Source organism: Aethalodelphis obliquidens, unplaced genomic scaffold (assembly GCF_003676395.1).
Source record: "Aethalodelphis obliquidens isolate GAN/ISIS:26980383/991018 unplaced genomic scaffold, ASM367639v1 scaffold28, whole genome shotgun sequence".
NCBI classification, from domain to species: Eukaryota; Metazoa; Chordata; class Mammalia; order Artiodactyla; family Delphinidae; genus Aethalodelphis; species Aethalodelphis obliquidens.
Genome location: NW_020837972.1, coordinates 9,509,304 through 9,527,262, shown reverse-complemented (window position 1 = coordinate 9,527,262; position 17,959 = coordinate 9,509,304). Strand labels below are relative to the sequence as shown.

General features: G+C 55.2%; 2 protein-coding genes across 8 annotated transcripts in view; one reads left to right on the top strand and one right to left on the bottom strand.

Annotated features, from left to right (window-relative positions):
• Nucleotides 1–10,260, top strand: part of DTX1 (deltex E3 ubiquitin ligase 1) — a 38,301-nt gene extending 28,041 nt beyond the window's left edge. Inside the window, exons 4-10 of the mRNA XM_027124664.1 lie at nucleotides 6,080–6,141; nucleotides 6,500–6,661; nucleotides 6,964–7,025; nucleotides 7,655–7,813; nucleotides 7,909–8,070; nucleotides 8,161–8,250; nucleotides 8,957–10,260. Of these exons, the coding sequence (XP_026980465.1) occupies nucleotides 6,080–6,141; nucleotides 6,500–6,661; nucleotides 6,964–7,025; nucleotides 7,655–7,813; nucleotides 7,909–8,070; nucleotides 8,161–8,250; nucleotides 8,957–9,181 (922 nt within the window). The 3' untranslated portion in view covers nucleotides 9,182–10,260. The remainder of the gene's footprint in view (nucleotides 1–6,079; nucleotides 6,142–6,499; nucleotides 6,662–6,963; nucleotides 7,026–7,654; nucleotides 7,814–7,908; nucleotides 8,071–8,160; nucleotides 8,251–8,956) is intronic.
• Nucleotides 10,261–10,366: 106 nt separating this feature from the next.
• RASAL1 (RAS protein activator like 1) overlaps nucleotides 10,367–17,959 on the bottom strand; it is a 33,828-nt gene continuing 26,235 nt past the window's right edge. For 5 of the 7 annotated variants that reach the window (XM_027124658.1, XM_027124657.1, XM_027124659.1 and 2 more), the window contains 8 exons: nucleotides 17,757–17,894; nucleotides 17,051–17,195; nucleotides 15,672–15,844; nucleotides 14,436–14,573; nucleotides 14,213–14,348; nucleotides 13,357–13,477; nucleotides 12,299–12,375; nucleotides 10,367–12,038 (listed from right to left, as the gene is read on the bottom strand). In XM_027124658.1, coding sequence (XP_026980459.1) covers nucleotides 11,899–12,038; nucleotides 12,299–12,375; nucleotides 13,357–13,477; nucleotides 14,213–14,348; nucleotides 14,436–14,573; nucleotides 15,672–15,844; nucleotides 17,051–17,195; nucleotides 17,757–17,894 — 1,068 coding nt within the window. In that variant the 3' untranslated portion in view covers nucleotides 10,367–11,898. Of the gene's footprint in view, nucleotides 12,039–12,298; nucleotides 12,376–13,302; nucleotides 13,478–14,212; nucleotides 14,349–14,435; nucleotides 14,574–15,671; nucleotides 15,845–17,050; nucleotides 17,196–17,756; nucleotides 17,895–17,959 lie in introns of those variants that run through there. The other 2 variants (XR_003436708.1, XM_027124663.1) reach the window with 2 other exon arrangements.

Here is a 17,959-nt window from a genome sequence, read left to right as displayed (position 1 = left end):
CAGTAGTGGGATTGCTGGGTCATATGGTAGTTCTATTTTTAAGAACTACTGTTTCTAAGGACACCAGGCACCCCTCTGAAGAGACCAGAGAACTAGTAGACCGATTCCTTAATTGGCTCAACTCCTCTATTCAGTGCTTACTGAGTACCGATTTGCACCACGTTTCATCCTCAATCCTGGGGTCACAGGACTGGGTCAGAAGCTCACAGTCTGGTGGAAGAGATAAGAGTGGAACCCCACAACTAGGAAGCAAGACAGGAAATGTGTCCTCAAAAAAACAAAAGATAAACACAGTCCCCTGGGAATTCAAAGAAGGAGTGGTTATGTATTTGCTTGAGGTCGATCAGAAAAAGCCTCATGAAGACAGTGACCTTTGAACCTGTCTTCAAAGGGAAGATGTGAATTGGGAATAGACAGTATGGACAGGCAGGGGAAACAGTGTGACAAAGGTACGCAGACAGGAAAGGGCAGGGAACAGTGTGAGGAACAGCAACTAGGAAAATCTCCCCAAGTTATCTCATCCTGCCTTTGAACATTGCCTCCCAGCCAGGGCAGGCATGAGGCATCTCTGTTTGCTCTTCTGTGGCAGAGGAAAGAGAGGGAAGCCAAACACCCTAACCCTCTTCCCCAAACTCGTCCTGGGGAGATTTTTTTCCTCAGATAACAGCCTCCTGCCTCAGTCTCTGAGCCAGGGTGAGAGAACTTGGTTTCGTGTCACATGGCTGAGAAAATAGACTCTGGAGTGTGACATCCTGGGCTCACATTTGGGCTCTACCACTTACTGGCAAGTTACTTCATCTCTCTGGGCCTCAGTCTCCCCCTCTGTAGAATGGGATATCACAGACTTATTGGGACAATTAGATGAGGGAGGGAAGGTCTACAACAGAGTCTGGGACATAGCGAGCTCTTGGAATTTTTGACCCCTGGCCCATCTCTGTGTGGCATGTTCACTGAGACAGTTTCCGGGAAATGTCTGGGTTCCCCCAAACCTTGCCATGGAAGCTCTGCCTTGAGTGGGATGGGGAGCATTTCTGGGAACTTCTTAGAGAAACTTTGCTCGTGCTGTTCCCACGGATGCCCACTTAGTGTGCTCACTTCAGAATGAAAGTTGGCACAGAGTCTCCGAGGGCTAAAGGCTTCAGAGGGGCTTCTCTGGGGCAGCTGCTTCAAGGCTCACTTCCAACGTGTGCAAAAAATGCACGGGGAGACGGCGCCCGAGCACGTGAGCGTGAGTCATCGGCTTGGAACATCCCCGCAAAATCCAGTCTTCCTTCCTTCCTTCGTGCAACAAGTGTTTCTTGACAATCTACTATGTGCCATGTACTCGCGGCGATGGCAGGTGGTGAGGAAGGTCTTTCTACCGAGGCAGCGCTGAAGCAGACCTCAGGGAGCCACTCAGCATCTGCGGGAAAAGCCTTCAGGCGGAGGGCACAGCAAGTGAAAAGGCCTTGAAAGGGCTCAGCATTTTAGAGCAGAGGTGTGTGGAGTAGAGAGATGGAGGGGGTGGAGATGAGGTCACAGAGACAGGGAGGGCCTGGTCATGCTGAAGACTTTATAATATCAGGCTGTGATTAATGCAATGACAAAAAACATTAAGTAAGGTAAGGGCAAAGGCAGAGGGCTTCTCTAGAATAAAGTGGAAGGGAAGATCTCGGATAGGGTGACATTTGAGCAGAAACCTGTGTTAAGTGAGGGAGCAGAGCATGAGGATAATCTGGGGGAGAGCATTCTGGGAGAGGAATCAGCGAGTGCAAAGGCCCTGGGGTGAGGATGGGCCTGGTATGTTTGCAGAATGGCAGGGGGACCAGGGAGGCTGGGGTGGAGTGGGTGAGGGGTGAGCACAGGAGAAACAGAGTTCAAGGGGTAGGTACTGGCTATACTGCATATGGTAAAGAGGTTGGATTTCACTCTAAGCAAGGTAAGAGCCACAGGGGATTGAGGGCAGCGGGAGGAACAGGATCTGATGCAGGGGTGGGCAAGGCAGCGGGACCCATCCCTGCCCTGGGGCAGCCAGGGCTGGCTTCTGGTCAGAGCAGATTTCAAGGCCTGAAGGATTCCTCTGACCCTTTGCCAGGCAGGGCCTCAAGAGGGCGGAGCAGAGAGTGAAGGCCGGCCCCCCTTCCGGGAGGCCTGTGGGCAGCAGTCTCCTGTCCAGGGCAGGAGGATGTTCTCACTGACTCGGAGGAAACAGCGCATCCCACATCAAAAAGGGGCCTGGGTGGCTCCCACGCTCTGGCATCGTGGGAACCCAGCAACCCTGGGTTCTCGCAGGGGGCCCGCAGATTGAGAGAGGCTGGGGGCCACCTGGGGACTGTCCCCCAGCTTGCCGACGGGTAAATAAAAAACAGCCCCACCATCACGCCCCACTCACAACCCTCCTCCCAGGAGCAAGACTGACTTTTGTAACCCAGGGCTCCGTGGTTTTTAAAGTGTGCCTGAGATTGAAGGGCTGCTAAGATCTAAAATATTCCCCTTCTGGGGTCCCTCCTGCCTAACTCCCTGGCAAAGGCTCAGCAAGACCAGTGTCATGAGCTGGACCAGACTTCGGGCATTATATAGACCTGGGGTAGCCAACTGTCCTTGCTGATTGGTAGAGGCTGCCTGGAGAGCTGTGCTGATGATTCTGCTTGGCTTGAGAAAGTGCTGTGATGGATTAGTGATGCCTGCCACAGGTAGGAGACAAGAAGTGGTGGTACTTGTGCCAAATACTTTTCTTTCCACCATTTTACAGATAGCCCTGGAGAGAAGGAAGGATGTTTTCTCATGAGATAGACATGAAAGAAGGAAGGGGATGGGAAGACCTGGATATGTAGAGGACCTTAACAGTGTGTCTACACTAGAAGTGTTTTAGGGACTTCCCTGGTGGTCCAGTGGTTAGGACTATGCATTTCCACCGCAGGGGGCATGGGTTCAAACCCTGGTCAGGGAACTAAGATCCTGCATGCCTAATAATAATAATAATACACTAGAAGGGCTTCCCTGGTGGCACAGTGGTTGAGAGTCTGCCTGCCAATGCAGGGGACACGGATTCTAAGCCCTGGTCTGGGAAGATCCCACATGCTGCGGAGCAGCTAGGCCCGTGAGCCACAACTACTGAGCCTGCACATCTGGAGCCTGTGCTCCGCAACAAGAGAGGCCACGACAGTGAGAGGCCCGCGAACCGCGATGAAGAGTGGCCCCCACTTGCCGCAACTAAAGAAAGCCCTCGCACAGAAACGAAGACCCAACACAGCCAAAAATAAATAAATTTTAAAAATAAATAAAATAATAATACACTAGTAGTGTTTTGAAGGACAGTTCAGGAGGAGGAGAAGCTGGAGGTGCCTCCACGCTTTCCTGTAAGAGGACGGGGAGGGATGAGACTAGGGTGGTAATGCCCCTGCAAGGAAGGTCCTGGGGGATTATGACGAACCCTGTGAAGGGGCAGATGGGTACTCAGCCCCCATCCCTTGGGTCCCAGCAGGCTGCTGAAGGAGAAAATTAGGACACCTCCACTCTCACCCCTGCACCAAACTATGAACTTTATGTGTTTTAACTCATTGAACCTCCACAAGACTCTATCCCCATTACAGATGGGGAAACCGAGGCACAGCATCTTTCCCCCCTCCCACACCTCAGCTGTCCAGCCCCTGGGGGCCCCCAGGGGTACTTACCCTCCGCTGCACCTCCCTCACAACTCTGGGTCACCAGAGTGTTTGGTGACCCTGATGTCTGCTCCAGATGCTGCCACCCCCAGTAAGAGGGGTCTGGGAGGAGTGCCCTGGCCGACCAGGTGTAAGCCCGTGCCGCTGGGCAGCCACAGAGTGGACGGCTGTGTGTAGTGCGTGTGCGTGTGTTACTGTGTGTGTAAAGTGGAAGTCCCCCAGCCGAGCGTCTACCTGTCATTGTTGGGGAGCATGGGTCATGGTGTCTGTGTGTCCCCACATGCAGGTGGCAGGGTCCCTTTGCAGGCTGCAGACTGCTGGGTGCTTGTGAGGACCAAGGTGCCTTTACCCTGAATTTGGGGGAGGGGCGGCTGTGGCACGAGAAGAGTCCATTGACTCTTCCCCTGTCCAGTTCATTGTCTTCATGGTGTGTGCACGTGGTATCTCTGTGTGTGCTGTTCCCTGGAGTGTGTGTGTACATGTTTGTATGGTGTTCTCCATGCAGAGGTGTGTGTATCTGTATGAACCTGTGTGTGTTCATGGGGTGTGTTCCCTGAGGTGTGTCTCTGTGTACGTCTGTATGTATGCATGCATGGTGTGTACTGCCTGGTGTGTGTGTGTGTTTGCATGCAAGCGTGTGTGACACGCTCCCGAAGTATATGTGTGCCTGTGTCTGTATCTGTGTACAGGGAGGGGGCGTCCTGGATTGTGTGTGCATGCCTGTGTGTGCGTGTATCTATCGTGTGTTCCCTGGAGCATGTGTGTACATGCATGGGGGGCATGTTTTCAGGAGTGTGTGCCTGTTTGAGCAGTGTTCTCCGTCTGTGTTTGTGTGTGTGTGTATGTGTGTGTGTGTGTCCTTGTGCATCTGGCGTGTTCTCCAAGTGTACGTGTGCATGTATATATAGCCCATGTTCCCCAGGGGTATGTGTGTGTGTGTTTCTGGAGCCACTGCAGCAGCATGAAAACCTGCCAAACGTACTATTTGCTTAAAGACACTTTCCAGCCAGCTTCCTGGTGCCGACTGTACCTGCTGGGGCAGGTGTCCAGGCAGCACTGGCCAGGCTCAGACCTGAGCAGGCAGGCAAAGGGGGCTGCAGCAGCTCCTTCCCCAGCTGTCACTGCCCGCATCCCTTCCTGCACTTCCTCCTGGCACATCCCCAAGTCCCTCAGGCTGCCCTGTGGCTTTTATTACACTCCTTCTCTTCATCAAAACTTACCCTTCCATGCCCATCAACAGGAAGATACCAGTTCATCCACAAAACTAAGCCCTGAAGTCTAGACTCAGGCGGGCACACTGTACAGATCACAACAAGATTTCTCCTTTATTGTCATCCCCATTTTACAGATAAGAAAACAGAGGATCACAGAGGTTAAGTGACTCTCCCAAGCTTATCACTGCAATACTTTCATGGTTTCCTATCCAAGATGGAGAGAAGTTACACTGTAACTTAACTGGTTTCAGGTGCAAGAGAGGTGAAATTAGCCAGGATTACGCAGCGATAGTGATGATGGTGGTGATGATGGTTAAAGCTATTAGAGTCTTTATTAGGTACCAGGAATTGTGCTCAGCCCTTGACATGCAGAATTTCATTGACTCTTCACAGCAAACTTAAGGAAGGCGCCACATTATCGCCATTTTACTGATGGGGAAACAGGTTTATGAGAGGTGTGATGACGTGTCATCCAGCTGCTTAACGGTCGAGCTGAAATATGAAAGTAGCTCTGGATGATTCCAAAAGCCAGGCCTCTTTGGAGGGAAGGGCAAAGAGGGGAAGCAGGCTACATTTTCCTAGGGCCTCTTCATTTGAAGAGGTGACAGTGCCTTAGTCACAGGAACTGACATCAGTAAATATTCCAGAGGGGGGAAATGTTCATCATCAAATGTCTTTGGGAAACCTGGATTTACCATTGCTAACCATATTTCCTTATGCAGGACTTATCAGAGCCTTTAATATGCCCATATGTGTTGTGAATTTCCAAGTGGGACAGTGAAGTGTTTCCTAACTGATCCCTAAATCCTCCTTTCCCAGAACCTTTTATGGGGATCAGTGCTCCATATAGCAAAGTTTGAGAGCATAGAATGGCTAAATCACAAATAGTTGGGTTTCAGGCACAGTGGCCAATGAAAGGGAGCAGTTGGGAGCCAAGTGCTCTCACCAGGGAGGAGGCCAGCTGTGGAGTAGGGGAGGGTCAGTACTAAGTCTAGGGGTTCATTCCGTTATCACAGGCGCGGAGGTCCTGCTCACACCGAACTCCATAATAGAAGGATGTCAGAGTAGGAATGGAGTTCCCTGGTGGTCGTTCTAGATAACTGGGACAGGCACAAACGGGTCAGAGTATGGCCACGAGCCAGAGCCAGAAGGCAAAGCAGAGTCCCCTGATCTTCTGGTGCGGGGCGGGGGGGGCTGCAGCCTCTTCTCTTCTCCCCTCAGGGTCCCTGCGCTCCCGGTGAAGAACTTGAATGGTACGGGGCCAGTCCACCCGGCCCTGGCAGGTGAGTCCAGTCCAGGACGGGAAAGAAGGGCGGGGCCCACAAGGTGGCAGCCCCACCTCTCGGCCCCTTGGCCCGTCCCCTTGGAGGGCGTGGCCAAGAGCACACACCCCCTGCCTTTGGGCCATAACACTGGGGTCCATGGGGCCCGCAGAAGGGACTCCACTCGGCTTCAACCTTGGGTGGGAGCTAAGTGGGCGGGGCCCATCGGGCACCCCACCCACCCATCTGAGGATTCCTGGGCTTACCAGATGGGCGGAGTCTGGGGAGAGACCCCATGGGTCCACGCGATGTTGGGAGAGCAGGGCGGGCGGGACCCGGATGAGCATCCCGCCCCCTGACTGTCGCCGCCGCTCCCCAGGGATGACCGGGATCCTGCTCTGCGCTGCGGGGCTGCCCGTGTGCCTGACGCGGGCCCCCAAGCCCATCCTGCACCCACCGCCCGTGAGCAAGAGCGACGTGAAGCCCGTGCCAGGCGTGCCCGGGGTGTGCCGCAAGACCAAGAAGAAGCACCTCAAGAAGAGTATGCCTCCCGCGCCCGATCCTGACCCCGAACTTGACCCCACTAACCTTTGACCGCAACCCCTCTGGCCCTTCAACTCCAATTTGGTCTAAAGACTTGTGACCCCATCTCAGTTCTGGTTCCCTGACCCCATTCGCCACCAACTCCGACTACATCAAACCTCGAGCAGCCCTTGACATGTGACTCCTGCCAACCCTTACAGCTTCTGACCCCACCCCTCTGACCCGTGACCCTGTCCTCGGCCAAGCCCTCAGGACTAGACTCTGGGTACCCTCAAGCCCACCCCCACTCTGTCCTTGCAGGTAAGAACCCTGAGGATGTGGTCCGAAGGTACATGCAGAAGGTGAAGAACCCACCTGATGAGGTGAGCCCCTAGGGGAGGGTACCTGTGCGGGGGACAGGCAGCCTCACCTCCAGAGATGGAGAGCCCAGCACTCACCTCCTCACCTGGTTCTAGGTGTTACAGTCTCTTCTCCCAGTTTGTGGGTTTGCCTTCTCACTTTCTTACAGCGTCTTTTGATGAACAGAAATGCTACGTTTAACAGAATCACACTGATCAATCTTAGTTTTGCAGCTTTTTTTTTTTTTTTTTGGCTGCGTTGGGTCTTCGTTGCTGCGCGTGGGTCCTTTCCAGCCGCAGCGAGCGGGGGCCACTCCTGCCTCGGCACGCAGGCCTCTCACCGCAGCAGCCCCTCCTGTTTGCAGCTTATTTTTACCCATATTTTCCACCAAATGTGTTTAAGTTTTGCTTTTGATCGTTAAGCCTTTAATCCTTCTGGAGGGGCGTGTGAGCAAGCCATCTCTTCCTCTGCATGTGTCTGAATTCAGTACCTGGGGGTGTCCTCTCCTTTTGATAGATGGGGACCAGAGAGGGGGCGGTCTCTTGCCCTTGGGGGATAGGGGGTCTGGCCCCTGCCCAGCAGCAGCGCTGACTGGGGAAGGGTGTCCCGCCCTCCCCAGTCCTCAGTCTCCCGTCTGTGCCCCCTCCCCCAGGACTGTACCATCTGCATGGAGCGGCTGGTCACAGCCTCCGGCTACGAGGGCGTGCTTCGGCACAAGGGCGTGCGACCTGAGCTCGTGGGCCGCCTGGGTCGCTGTGGCCACATGTACCACCTGCTGTGCCTCGTGGCCATGTACTCCAATGGCAACAAGGTGGGCTGGGTGGGGCAGTGGGTGGGGAGTAGGCAGGGGGGGCCGGGCGGGGCTAGGACACCTGGGGACTTCACGGCCACTCTCCCCCACCCCAGGATGGCAGCCTGCAGTGCCCCACCTGCAAGGCCATCTATGGGGAGAAGACGGGCACTCAGCCACCCGGGAAGATGGAGTTTCACCTCATCCCCCACTCGCTGCCTGGCTTCGCTGACACCCAGACCATCCGCATCGTCTACGACATCCCCACAGGCATCCAGGTAAGCCCCCAGGCCCCTAGCTTTGAGCCCTCCCGAGGCCACCGCCACCGCCGCTGTCTGCGGTTCAAGCCCCTGCTGCCTCTCCCACAGGGCCCCGAGCACCCCAACCCAGGCAAGAAGTTCACTGCAAGAGGCTTCCCACGCCACTGCTATCTGCCCAACAACGAGAAGGGCCGGAAGGTGGGTGCTGTGAGGGCGCGGGGATGTGGGAGCAGGCTGGGCCCCCAGCCGCCATCAGCTGGACCTGTGGTCCCCGTTCTCCCCAGTCCCTGCACCAGCACTGACTATAACCACCCAGTGTGTGTCTGTGTGTCTGTGTGTCTGTGTTTGTGTGTCTAGCCCTGCCAGTCGCCTCACACACCTCATCTCATTCACCAGCCCGCTGAAGTCAAGGTCTTGACCTCCTTTTAGAGATAAAGAAACGAAGCCTCAGAGAGGGCAAGTAACTTGCCCAAGGTCACACAGCTAGCAAACAGTGGAGCCTGGATTTGAACCCAAGCAGTCTAGGTTCTTCACTGCCACGCTAGAGACTGTCTGCTTTTACTTTTTGTTTTTCAAGAGGAGCCAGAAATTCTGATTTTCACGTGAAATCCCCGGGTTTTTGAATATTGCCAACGAAGTCACAAAGTGGCTCTTTGATACAGCATGAGGTCCAAACCAAACACAGCTGAGGGCCATCAGTTTGAGACCCTTCGCCCCAGAGAAACAGGCTGATAACATGGAAAGTGCTTTTACTGAGGGAGCTCAGAGTGGGAGCCAGTCTAGGGAAGGAAGTGGCCAAGCCGGGCAGCCGCAGGGAATCCTGCAGGGGAGCCACAGTGTGGTCAGGGAGGGACTCCGGCTGTGGGTGGGGCTGGCTGTGACCCTTGCCTGCCCCGCCCTCCAGGTGCTGAGGCTGCTCATCACCGCCTGGGAGCGGAGACTTATCTTCACCATCGGCACATCCAACACCACGGGCGAGTCGGACACCGTGGTGTGGAACGAGATCCACCACAAGACCGAGTTTGGATCCAACCTCACGGGCCACGGCTACCCAGACGCTAGCTACCTAGACAACGTGCTGGCAGAGCTCACAGCCCAGGGTGTGTCCGAGGCTGTGGCCAAGGCCTGAGGCCCAAGGCTGTCCACCTTCCCTCCTGCTTTGCCCCTGGTCCAGCACATGCAGCACATGCCTCCCTCTGCCAGGTGTGTCCTGGCGGCCCAGGTTCAGGGCTGGGGAGGAGCCTGCAGGAGGAACCAGAAGCGTTCCCGGGATTTGGCTGGTAGCAGTTGGGATGATGGGAGGATGGCGGGCCAGCCGGCTTCGACCCTAGCTACCTGAGAGGGTCGCAAGGGTGTACCGGAAACCACAGCAACCTCCCTACCAAAAAGACAGAGAGCCCCACCCCCTCACGCAAACACACGTGTCCTGTTGAACACATGCACGCACACCCACGTGCCTCTACTTACCCCCAGACTGGGGGGGAAGAGACAGAAAGACCCCTGTGATGATACTCCATGTGGATTCCCATCTGTGTCTCTAACGCATCTGTACAGGCTTGTCTGCAAACAAAAGGACTCGGGTCAAGCACTTGGGGGCCTGGTGAGGGTCCGGGAGAAAAGGGGGCACTTGGGAGCCTCAGCCCCCCCCATCTCTGCCACCCGCTGATGGGCAGTTGTGGGCCCACAGGGTGGAAGCTCCCAGAATATTCAGCAGTTTTGCAAAGGGGCGGGCCAGGGAGACAGACGAGGAGAATCTTATTTTGTGCTTGTGTCTCTTCATCCTTCTGCGACCCTGACCTCCTTCTTCTCCCCTGCAATCCCCAGGCCTTATGTCTGTCCCTGATAAAGGCACTGTTTTCCTTTCCTCCCCACCCCATTCTCTCCACCAAATCGCTCCCAATGTCAAGATCCAAAGGCTGGAGCATCTGGCTTCAGGAGTGAGACGAGGAGGGCCTGGCTTAGGCCAGCAGGTTTAAAAAGCAGACCGGACAGCAAAGAGTCCATTTCCCTTGCCTTGGAAGTGGGCAGCGGGGTGGCTGATGGTCTCGGCCAACCAGGGGCCTGTTGCCCAGGCAACTCACCAGCTCTGCCTCTGTTGATTGGCTGCCACGGCGGAAGTCAGCCAAGATTTAAAGGGACGCCAGTGATTGCTCTTTTGAAAATCTACCAGTCCCACTGTGGGTGGAGAAATAAATGGTCTTTCTCCTCCTCCGCTGGGTCTTTTCCTGTCAAGAAGGGGTGTGCGTGGCTCTGTTTCTGGGGGCTTTCGGTCCATCCCATGGGGGCGCTTGCAACAAAATGACCCAGGACCATTGCCCCGTCAGCCTTGGGCAGCTGGAGATGGAGGGTCCCCATACTTCTCTTGTCCTGGGGCAGGCAGGGGGTGTGATGGTGGCAGAGGCAGACCCTCCCAATCCTAGTCCCCAAGAGGGCACAGGTGAAAGCTCTGCTCTCAAGCACGCGCACGGCAATGCACACAGCTGCTCCCTGGTACAATTACTAGGAACCAGGAACTCAGGCTGGGAGCTGCCAGCCTCCTGGAAAATATGGAGGAGCTGGGAGACGCCGTGATCGGCTCGTTGGAACCTCAGCGCCCCAGCCTCTGCCCTCAGGGAGGAGGACCAGGTTCTGTCTAGGGAGAGACAGGGACGTATCCCGGGATCTGCCGCAAGTCTCCTGTCAGTCTCTGCAACATCCCAGGATGCTAGGAAGCTGTGGTGGACGCCACGGCTCCAGGCGACCCCTTCCGGCCACGCTCAGGATAGCACTGCATCTGGTCCATGTTACCGCCACCACACCCCACTCCCCCAGCCAGATAGGCTTAGGTTTCTGTCCTACCCTCTAGTCACACAAAACTGGAAATGAGTCTTTGGAGGCCCTTCCAATTCTGCCAGTTGGGTGTTCCCAAACACTTTACCTTCTGTGATTAATTCTCAAACAAAATCTCACCTCAATGTACAAAACCACCCAGCCCCATGGTCCTCAAATCTCATGTACAACCACATCACCTGTGGAACCTGTTTCAAACCCTGATTCCTGCCCTCACGCTCCCTCAGATGCTGATTCAGAAGATCTGGGGGCGGTCCCAGGAATCTGCATTTCTAGCAGACAACCTGAGGGTGGGCTTTGAACCACAGTCTGAGAAATCCCTCCCTGGCTCCCACGCTATCCCCATGGAACCCATTTTGAAAACCACACATCTAGACTCACTCCCTCCTCATTTTATACAGGGTAAACTGAGGCTCAAAGAGAGGGAAAGGGCCTGGCCCAAAGTCTCCCAAGGGTCTGAGTCACGCACGCTGGGCTCTCGGCCTCAGTTATTCCTGAGGGCACCTGATTCTGGAGGCTTGTGGTTAGGATTCTCGGCCAAGGACAGGGTTCAGGAGGATCAATGTGGCTACAGGGATTGGCAGACATGAAAACAGAAGGGCTGAGCCTGTTTAGTGCCTATCTGGGCCAACAAGGCCACATGGGCATCAGGGATTCAGGTACAGCCGTATCCAGCAGCTCAGGGCCAGGCTGGCCATGTCAGTGTGGGTAGAGGCCAGTCCTGTGAAGCAGAAACCTCAGGCTGAGACAAGTGGGTCAGGTTCCTTATTCCATCCACTCCAGAGTGCCTCAACCCAGAGGGTAAGGCTCATTCAGTGCAAGGATGGTCCCCTGCCAAAGGGTTTCCATGCCTGGGTTCTCAGCTTAGGACACATGGGATTAGGATATCTCCAGGAGCCTGCAAGCCACAGCAGCCACGAGGTACCAGACAGCCACGAGGAGACTCCTGGGCCAGGGGACGCTGAGAAGGGCCCACCGGCTCTTTTCGCCTCCTTTCAGGCTGGCTCTGGCGTGTCCTCAGGGCCTCAGGGGGCCCGGGGCCACCTTCCGCTGCTCCTGAGGCTGGAACTCCTCGTGGGCTTGATTCAGGTCTGCGAGCACCTCCAGCAGACGGGCAGCTGCCTCTCTCTGGTGAGCCAGGGCAGCAGGACAGGCCCCTGGGAGAAAGAAAAGGAGGCCACAGGGGCTCAGCGAGGCCAGGGCAGGCTGCTGTAATTCAGATCCAGTGGCTTCCTCAGGCCCCATATGTGCCTGGTGCCCTGAGATCCTAAAATGTGCCCGGGCCGCATACACACAGCCACTGGCCTGCTCGTGGACTGGAAAGAGGAGAGTGGGAGGGGAGGACAGGGCGGGGTGCTGAGCAAGTTGTGGGAGGTATCAGAGAGGGCAAAGAAAAGGGACCTCCTTATCCCCTTACCTTCTGTGGCACTGGAGCCCTTCTCTGTGTCTGCCTCGGGAGTCGTATCCAGGGTGGAATCCTCCAGGAATTTCATCCTGAAAGTTAAGAGGGGGAAAAGCAAGCTGGTTCCTGAGTCCCAATGCTGCTCTCGAACCCAGAGATTCTGCTGGTTGACGGAGACATTACAGGTTCCCACTAAACCATCCTCATCATCACAGCAAACATTTATAGCATGTCAGATCCTATTCTAAGCCCTTTACATGTTTAAACTCATTTAATTAGCACAAAACACATGTAGGTACTTACTGTTAGCTCCGTTATACAGGTGATCACTGAGACACAGAGAAGTAATGTAACTTACCTAAGGTCACAGAGCATAATAATAATTGTTACCCTTTATTGAAAGCTTATTATGTGGCCAGGCACCTACAAAGTGCTTTACCTGTATTAACTCATTTGTTCCTTAGGACAACCCCATGAGGTATGTACAGTTGGTACCCTTATTTTCCAGATGAGGAAACTGAGGTAGAGAAGGTAAGCAACTCGCCCGAGATCACACAGCCAGTGAGTAGCCAGTCCAGGATTTGAACCCAGGCAGGCCAGCTTCAGAATCCACACTATGAGTTGGAACACATCTCCGTCACTGAATGACAGTGATCCTGAGGCCAGCCAGCAAGGTGGAGGGACACATCCAAGCTCTGTGCCCTGTGTCTCTGGAGTCCTGGGTATCAAAAGATCCCAAGATCCATGGGACTTCCCTGGCGGTCCAGTGGTTAAGATTCTGTGCGTCCAATGCAGTGGGTGCGGGTTCGATCCCTCGTCAGGGAACTAAGACCCCACATGCTGCGTAGCATGACCAAAAAGTAAAAATTTAAAAAAAAAAAAAAAAGATCCCAAGATCCAGTTCCACATTAGGGTCCGCCTGAGGATGCTTCCCCGTCCTTCCCTGGAGCCTGCGCCCCCGGAAGCTCATCAGATGCACATGGAAAGAAAGAACATGTGGACGTGGGAGGGCACAGTGGGTAGCTGCCCCAGCAGGGCATAGTGAAGTGGGTTGGGTGGTGGGGAGGACCCACCTGAGCCGGTCCCGCCCTAGAAGCAACTGCCGATACACCATTTGGGTCTCAGCGTCGGGATCCAGCGGGTCACTCCAGTCCCCCAGGGTGACGGCTGAGTGTGTGCGGCTGCAACCGGCAGCTGAGGGGAACACGGCATCATCATTAACCTCCCATTCCCCTTTCAGAAGCCCCATGGCCAAGCCCTGCCCCTCTGCCTCTAAAATCACCCTTCAAACCTACTACTTCCCTCAGCCCCACCGCCTCAACCTTCGCCCAGAAGAGCCATAGTCTCACTTCTCTCCATCCCCCTCCCACATTCTACGCTCTAGCCACAGACCTTTTTCAATCCTTCAGCCCACGTTTGCTCTGCCTGGAACACTCTTCCTTCCTCCAACTTCACTACTTAACTCTTATCCTTCTCAGGTCACATTTAAGTGGCACCTACTCCAGGAAGCCCTTCTTGCTGTCCTACCCTGGGGCTGGGTCAGAGGTGTTCTCTGGAGTCTCAAAAGCCACACCTTGGCACTTGTAACACTGTATTACAATGGTCTGGTTATTCACTTGTTTTCCTTGAGAGCAAGCCTGATGTCTGTGTACCACTAGACGCCCGGTGTTTAGTGGGTGCTTGAAAGGTATCTGTGTGCCAGGCAGTGTTCTAATCGCTTTGCATATGTCAACTTATTTACTCCTCACAGCAGCCCTACAAGGTGGACACTATTATCAACCCCATTTCACACTTGGGGAGACTTCAAGGCAAGAGAGAGGTTAAGGAACTCGCCCAAAGTTGCAGCGCCAACCCAGGATGAGGTGGGACACTCTCTGATTGACAGGTGTGGAGGGCGGGGCCTGAGTCCGCCCCTCCCCGCCCCCTCACCTGAGCGCTCGGCCTGGAGGCAGCAGGTCCAGTGCGCGCTGCGGAACGCACCGGGGTGCCAAGCGGCCAGCTTGTCCGGATTGGGGGCGCTGGCCTTGCGCAGGGCCGATAGCCACTGGTTGAGCTCGTTCACGTTCTTCAGGGAGTTGGTGGGGGGCGGTCAGAGGTGGGGTTTGACCCAAGGGGCTCCCTCCGCTCCTCCCTCATATTCGCAGCGCCTCACCTTGCACTGGAGGTAGGTGGTGTGCAGCGCTCCCGCGCCGTCCTGCGTCACCACCTGCATCACGTGCGGCAGCTGGAAGGCGCCCTCGTCCACGCGCTCCACGGCGCGGATGTGCGACACCGGCATGGAGGATCGCGTCTGTGAGAGAGGACTGTCGCTGCCGGGCGGGCCGGGGGCTGGGGCTGGCGTGGCTGTGCCCAGGGACAGCTTTCCTGTGGGTGTGTGCCTTGGCGTGGGGACATTCACCCCGCGCATCTGTGCTATGTGCGTGTCCACTTGGCAGTTCCGTGAGTCCTGCAGTCCCGGCCCATCACTCTCTAAGTGACAACGTCTCTGGACATCAGTTTCCACCATCGCAACCCCGACACAGCACTTGAGATGTAGTTTAAGCACGATACATTTCTCCACTTATTTCATCATTACAACACATTTCTGAGGCTGGGTCTATTATTCCTCCCAACTTATAGATGAGGAAACTGAGGCACAGGAGGATTAAAGGACCCTCCTGTGGTCACTCAGCTGGTGGAGCCAGAATTGAAACCCAGAGAGTTGAACTCTAGAATCTACACTCTGCTGATAAAGTAGAAGGAATAAGTTGTGGGCACCCTCTCCAGTGTTAGCTATTATGGTCTGTAGCTGTGCAGACACAGAAATGGGTAGATCCAGTGTGTGTCTCAGTTTGTGCTGGCTTGAATGGCAGCCCCATGAGGGCAGGGAGTTTATGTCTTGTTTACTGTGGTATCTCCAGTGACCAGAACACTGCATGGTACACAGTAGGTGCTCGAATAAATGCTTGATGGATGAATGAATGAGTGAACAAATGTCTGGATGTGAGTGCCTGTCCAGCCGGGCATGTACCTCTGGGTGAACAGATCCAATTGTGAGTCTCTATGGTATGCGGGCAGAGACCTGGGTGGTCACATCTGAGTGGGGTTCAGCAGTGTCCATGCCCTGTGCATGTCCACATCTGGGAGGATACGTCCCAGCCACCAGAGGTGCATGTTCTGAAGAATGTCTGATGCTATGTGTAGGCGTTTGCCTGTCCGTGTCCTGTGCCCACACTGACCCAAAGATATGAGCAGAGCCTGGCCTCAGAGTTTGGACTTGCTAAGCTGCCACGGGGCCTTGGGCAGTCCTTGTCCCCTCCTGGACCTCAGTATCTCCCTGGGTACAAAGAGGCAGCTCTATGAGTGAGGCCACCCCTGGAAAACCCTCCACAGTGGGCTGGAGCCCCACCTGACACTCAGGACTCCTAGAGTAGGAGAGCATCTCCCCGCTGAGCCGGAAGTAGCGCTTCTTGAACGCAAAGCGTGTGGCCAGGCCGGCGGGCTCTTCCTTGCGCTTGAGCAGGTAGCCTTCTCGAACGGTCACCGAGGGCGGGACCAGGGCCCTGGCTGGGCCCCCAGGCTCTGGGAAATGGGGAGGGGGGACTGTGAACCCTTCCCACCCAGGCTCAACCTGCCGAGGGCCTCATGGAGGAGCGTGATTCTTGGCTCCCCTAGAGGCAGGAGGATGGAGAAGATGACTTTGGACTCCACTTTCTCCATAGGGAATGGGGGCTGGGGGTGTCAGGGAGTGGGGGGCCCAAAGCTGGCCTTGGCGATCCCTTTCCAGCTTGAGGGATGTGCAGGCAGCCGGCAGGGGGAGCCACGCCTTATGGAGTCAATCCAGGGAGTGCCCTGGATCTAGCCACCCTTAGGGGTCCAGACACAGGCCCTCCCCAGCACACAGGGACCTCATCAGGCCACAACCAGGCCTCCACATTTTGACAGGCTGCTCCTATGTGACTTGGACCCAACTGTCTCATAACCCGGGCCCCACACTCTGATACAGACTCACCCCCAACTCCTCTGCTTAAAACTATCCCGTAGTTCCATTTCACTCCAGGTGAAAGCCAAAATCCTTCCAGCAACCCCACATGATCTGCCCCCCTCACCTCTCTTTCACTCCCTCTCATTCATTCTTCTTCACTGGCCCCCTCACTGTCACTCTCTGTCCCCACCTCAGGGCCTTTGCACATGCTGTGCCCAGCCTGGAACACTTCCCCAGGATCCTCATGGCTTGCTCTCTGTCCTCTTTCAGGTCTTTATTCTAATATCACCCTAGTGAGGCCATTCCTGGCCACCCTCTCTAAAAGAATGACCTGCCACCCCCAGCCCAATATTCCCTTCCCTCTTTTATTTTTTCTCCTAAGCACTTATCACTCCATTAACACATGTGATTTGGTAATTAATCTTGTTCACAGCTTGTTGTCTCCACTAGAATAAAACTTCCACGAGAGCAGGACTTTCTTCTGTTTCGTCCACTGCTGTTTCCCCAGCACCTGGAACAGTGGCTATTACAAAGTAGGCCCTTAATAGATATTTGTCAATTGCATGAGTACCATGCCACGATTCCCACTCACATCTCCACACGGGCTGGAATGGTCTGGAGGGCCTGAGTCTGTTCGTCTGTGGGACCTAGCACGGTATGTGCCAGGAAATGTTTGTTGACTGACTAGCTGACCCACAGGTCCACGGTCTCAGTGCGAGGGGTGGGGGAGGGGTGGTAGAAGGGCAGGTCCCGAGGGTCCAGTGGAATGACAAGCTGGCTGTGGCAGGGCCACAGGAACTCACCCTCCTTCCCATCCACATCCACCAGCTGGTCCAGGAAGTCTCTCACACGTGAAATACTCTGCAGCAGGAAGGGGTGTAGGGGAGCCATCCACAGCTCCTTGCCCTGGCCCAGCTGCTGGCCCAGGTTTCCAATGCTCTGCACAGCCTGGAGCAAAGAAGCAGGGGATGCCAGCACCAAGGTCACTGCAGTGAGGAAGGCCCTCTGTAGATCCAGAACAGAGCCCCAGAGTCCTGGCTCCCAAATCAGTGCTCAATAAAAGGAGAAAACTCCTAGCAGCACCTGCTTTAGACGATATCTGTCCCTCTCTGTGCACAGATATGTATCCCCAGTGCTTTTATTTTGTCCCCTCCTGAACCCAGATAACCCCATTCAGGACTGCTTGATGCCATCATGCATACTCGAGACCATCAGAACCTCAGAATGTGGCCCCTTTGCAAAGGATGGTCTAATTCATACTAAGGCATAAATGACTGCTAGCCTGCTTCCCGCTTTCCCCCTGGAAGGGTAGGGGTTTTGTTCCAAAGAGGGAATTAGAAAGAGAAATGAATGCTTTCACATTCAGGATGGAAAGCTAATGGTGCCGTTTCAAACAGAGGTTTCTCTGGGCCTCATTTGGGTCTTCCATGGGTCCGGCCTCCACTCTGTTCCTCCCATGCTTCTCACTGGCTAAGGGCACCCGAGATGGGGGGGCTCCACTGCCGGCACCTTGGCAAGCAGCAGCAGTGAGCGTCTGGTCTGGGGATCTGCGTGCTGGTCCCGAAGGTCAAACAGCTTCGGGGTGAGGATGGCAGGAGCGAAGAATCGCAGGAAGAGAAAGCCACTTATGGCCAGGTTCTTCACATCCTGCGGAGAGGAGCGGCAGGTGAGAGGGGCCCCTCAAATCCACTTCTCAGCTGGGGAAACTGAGG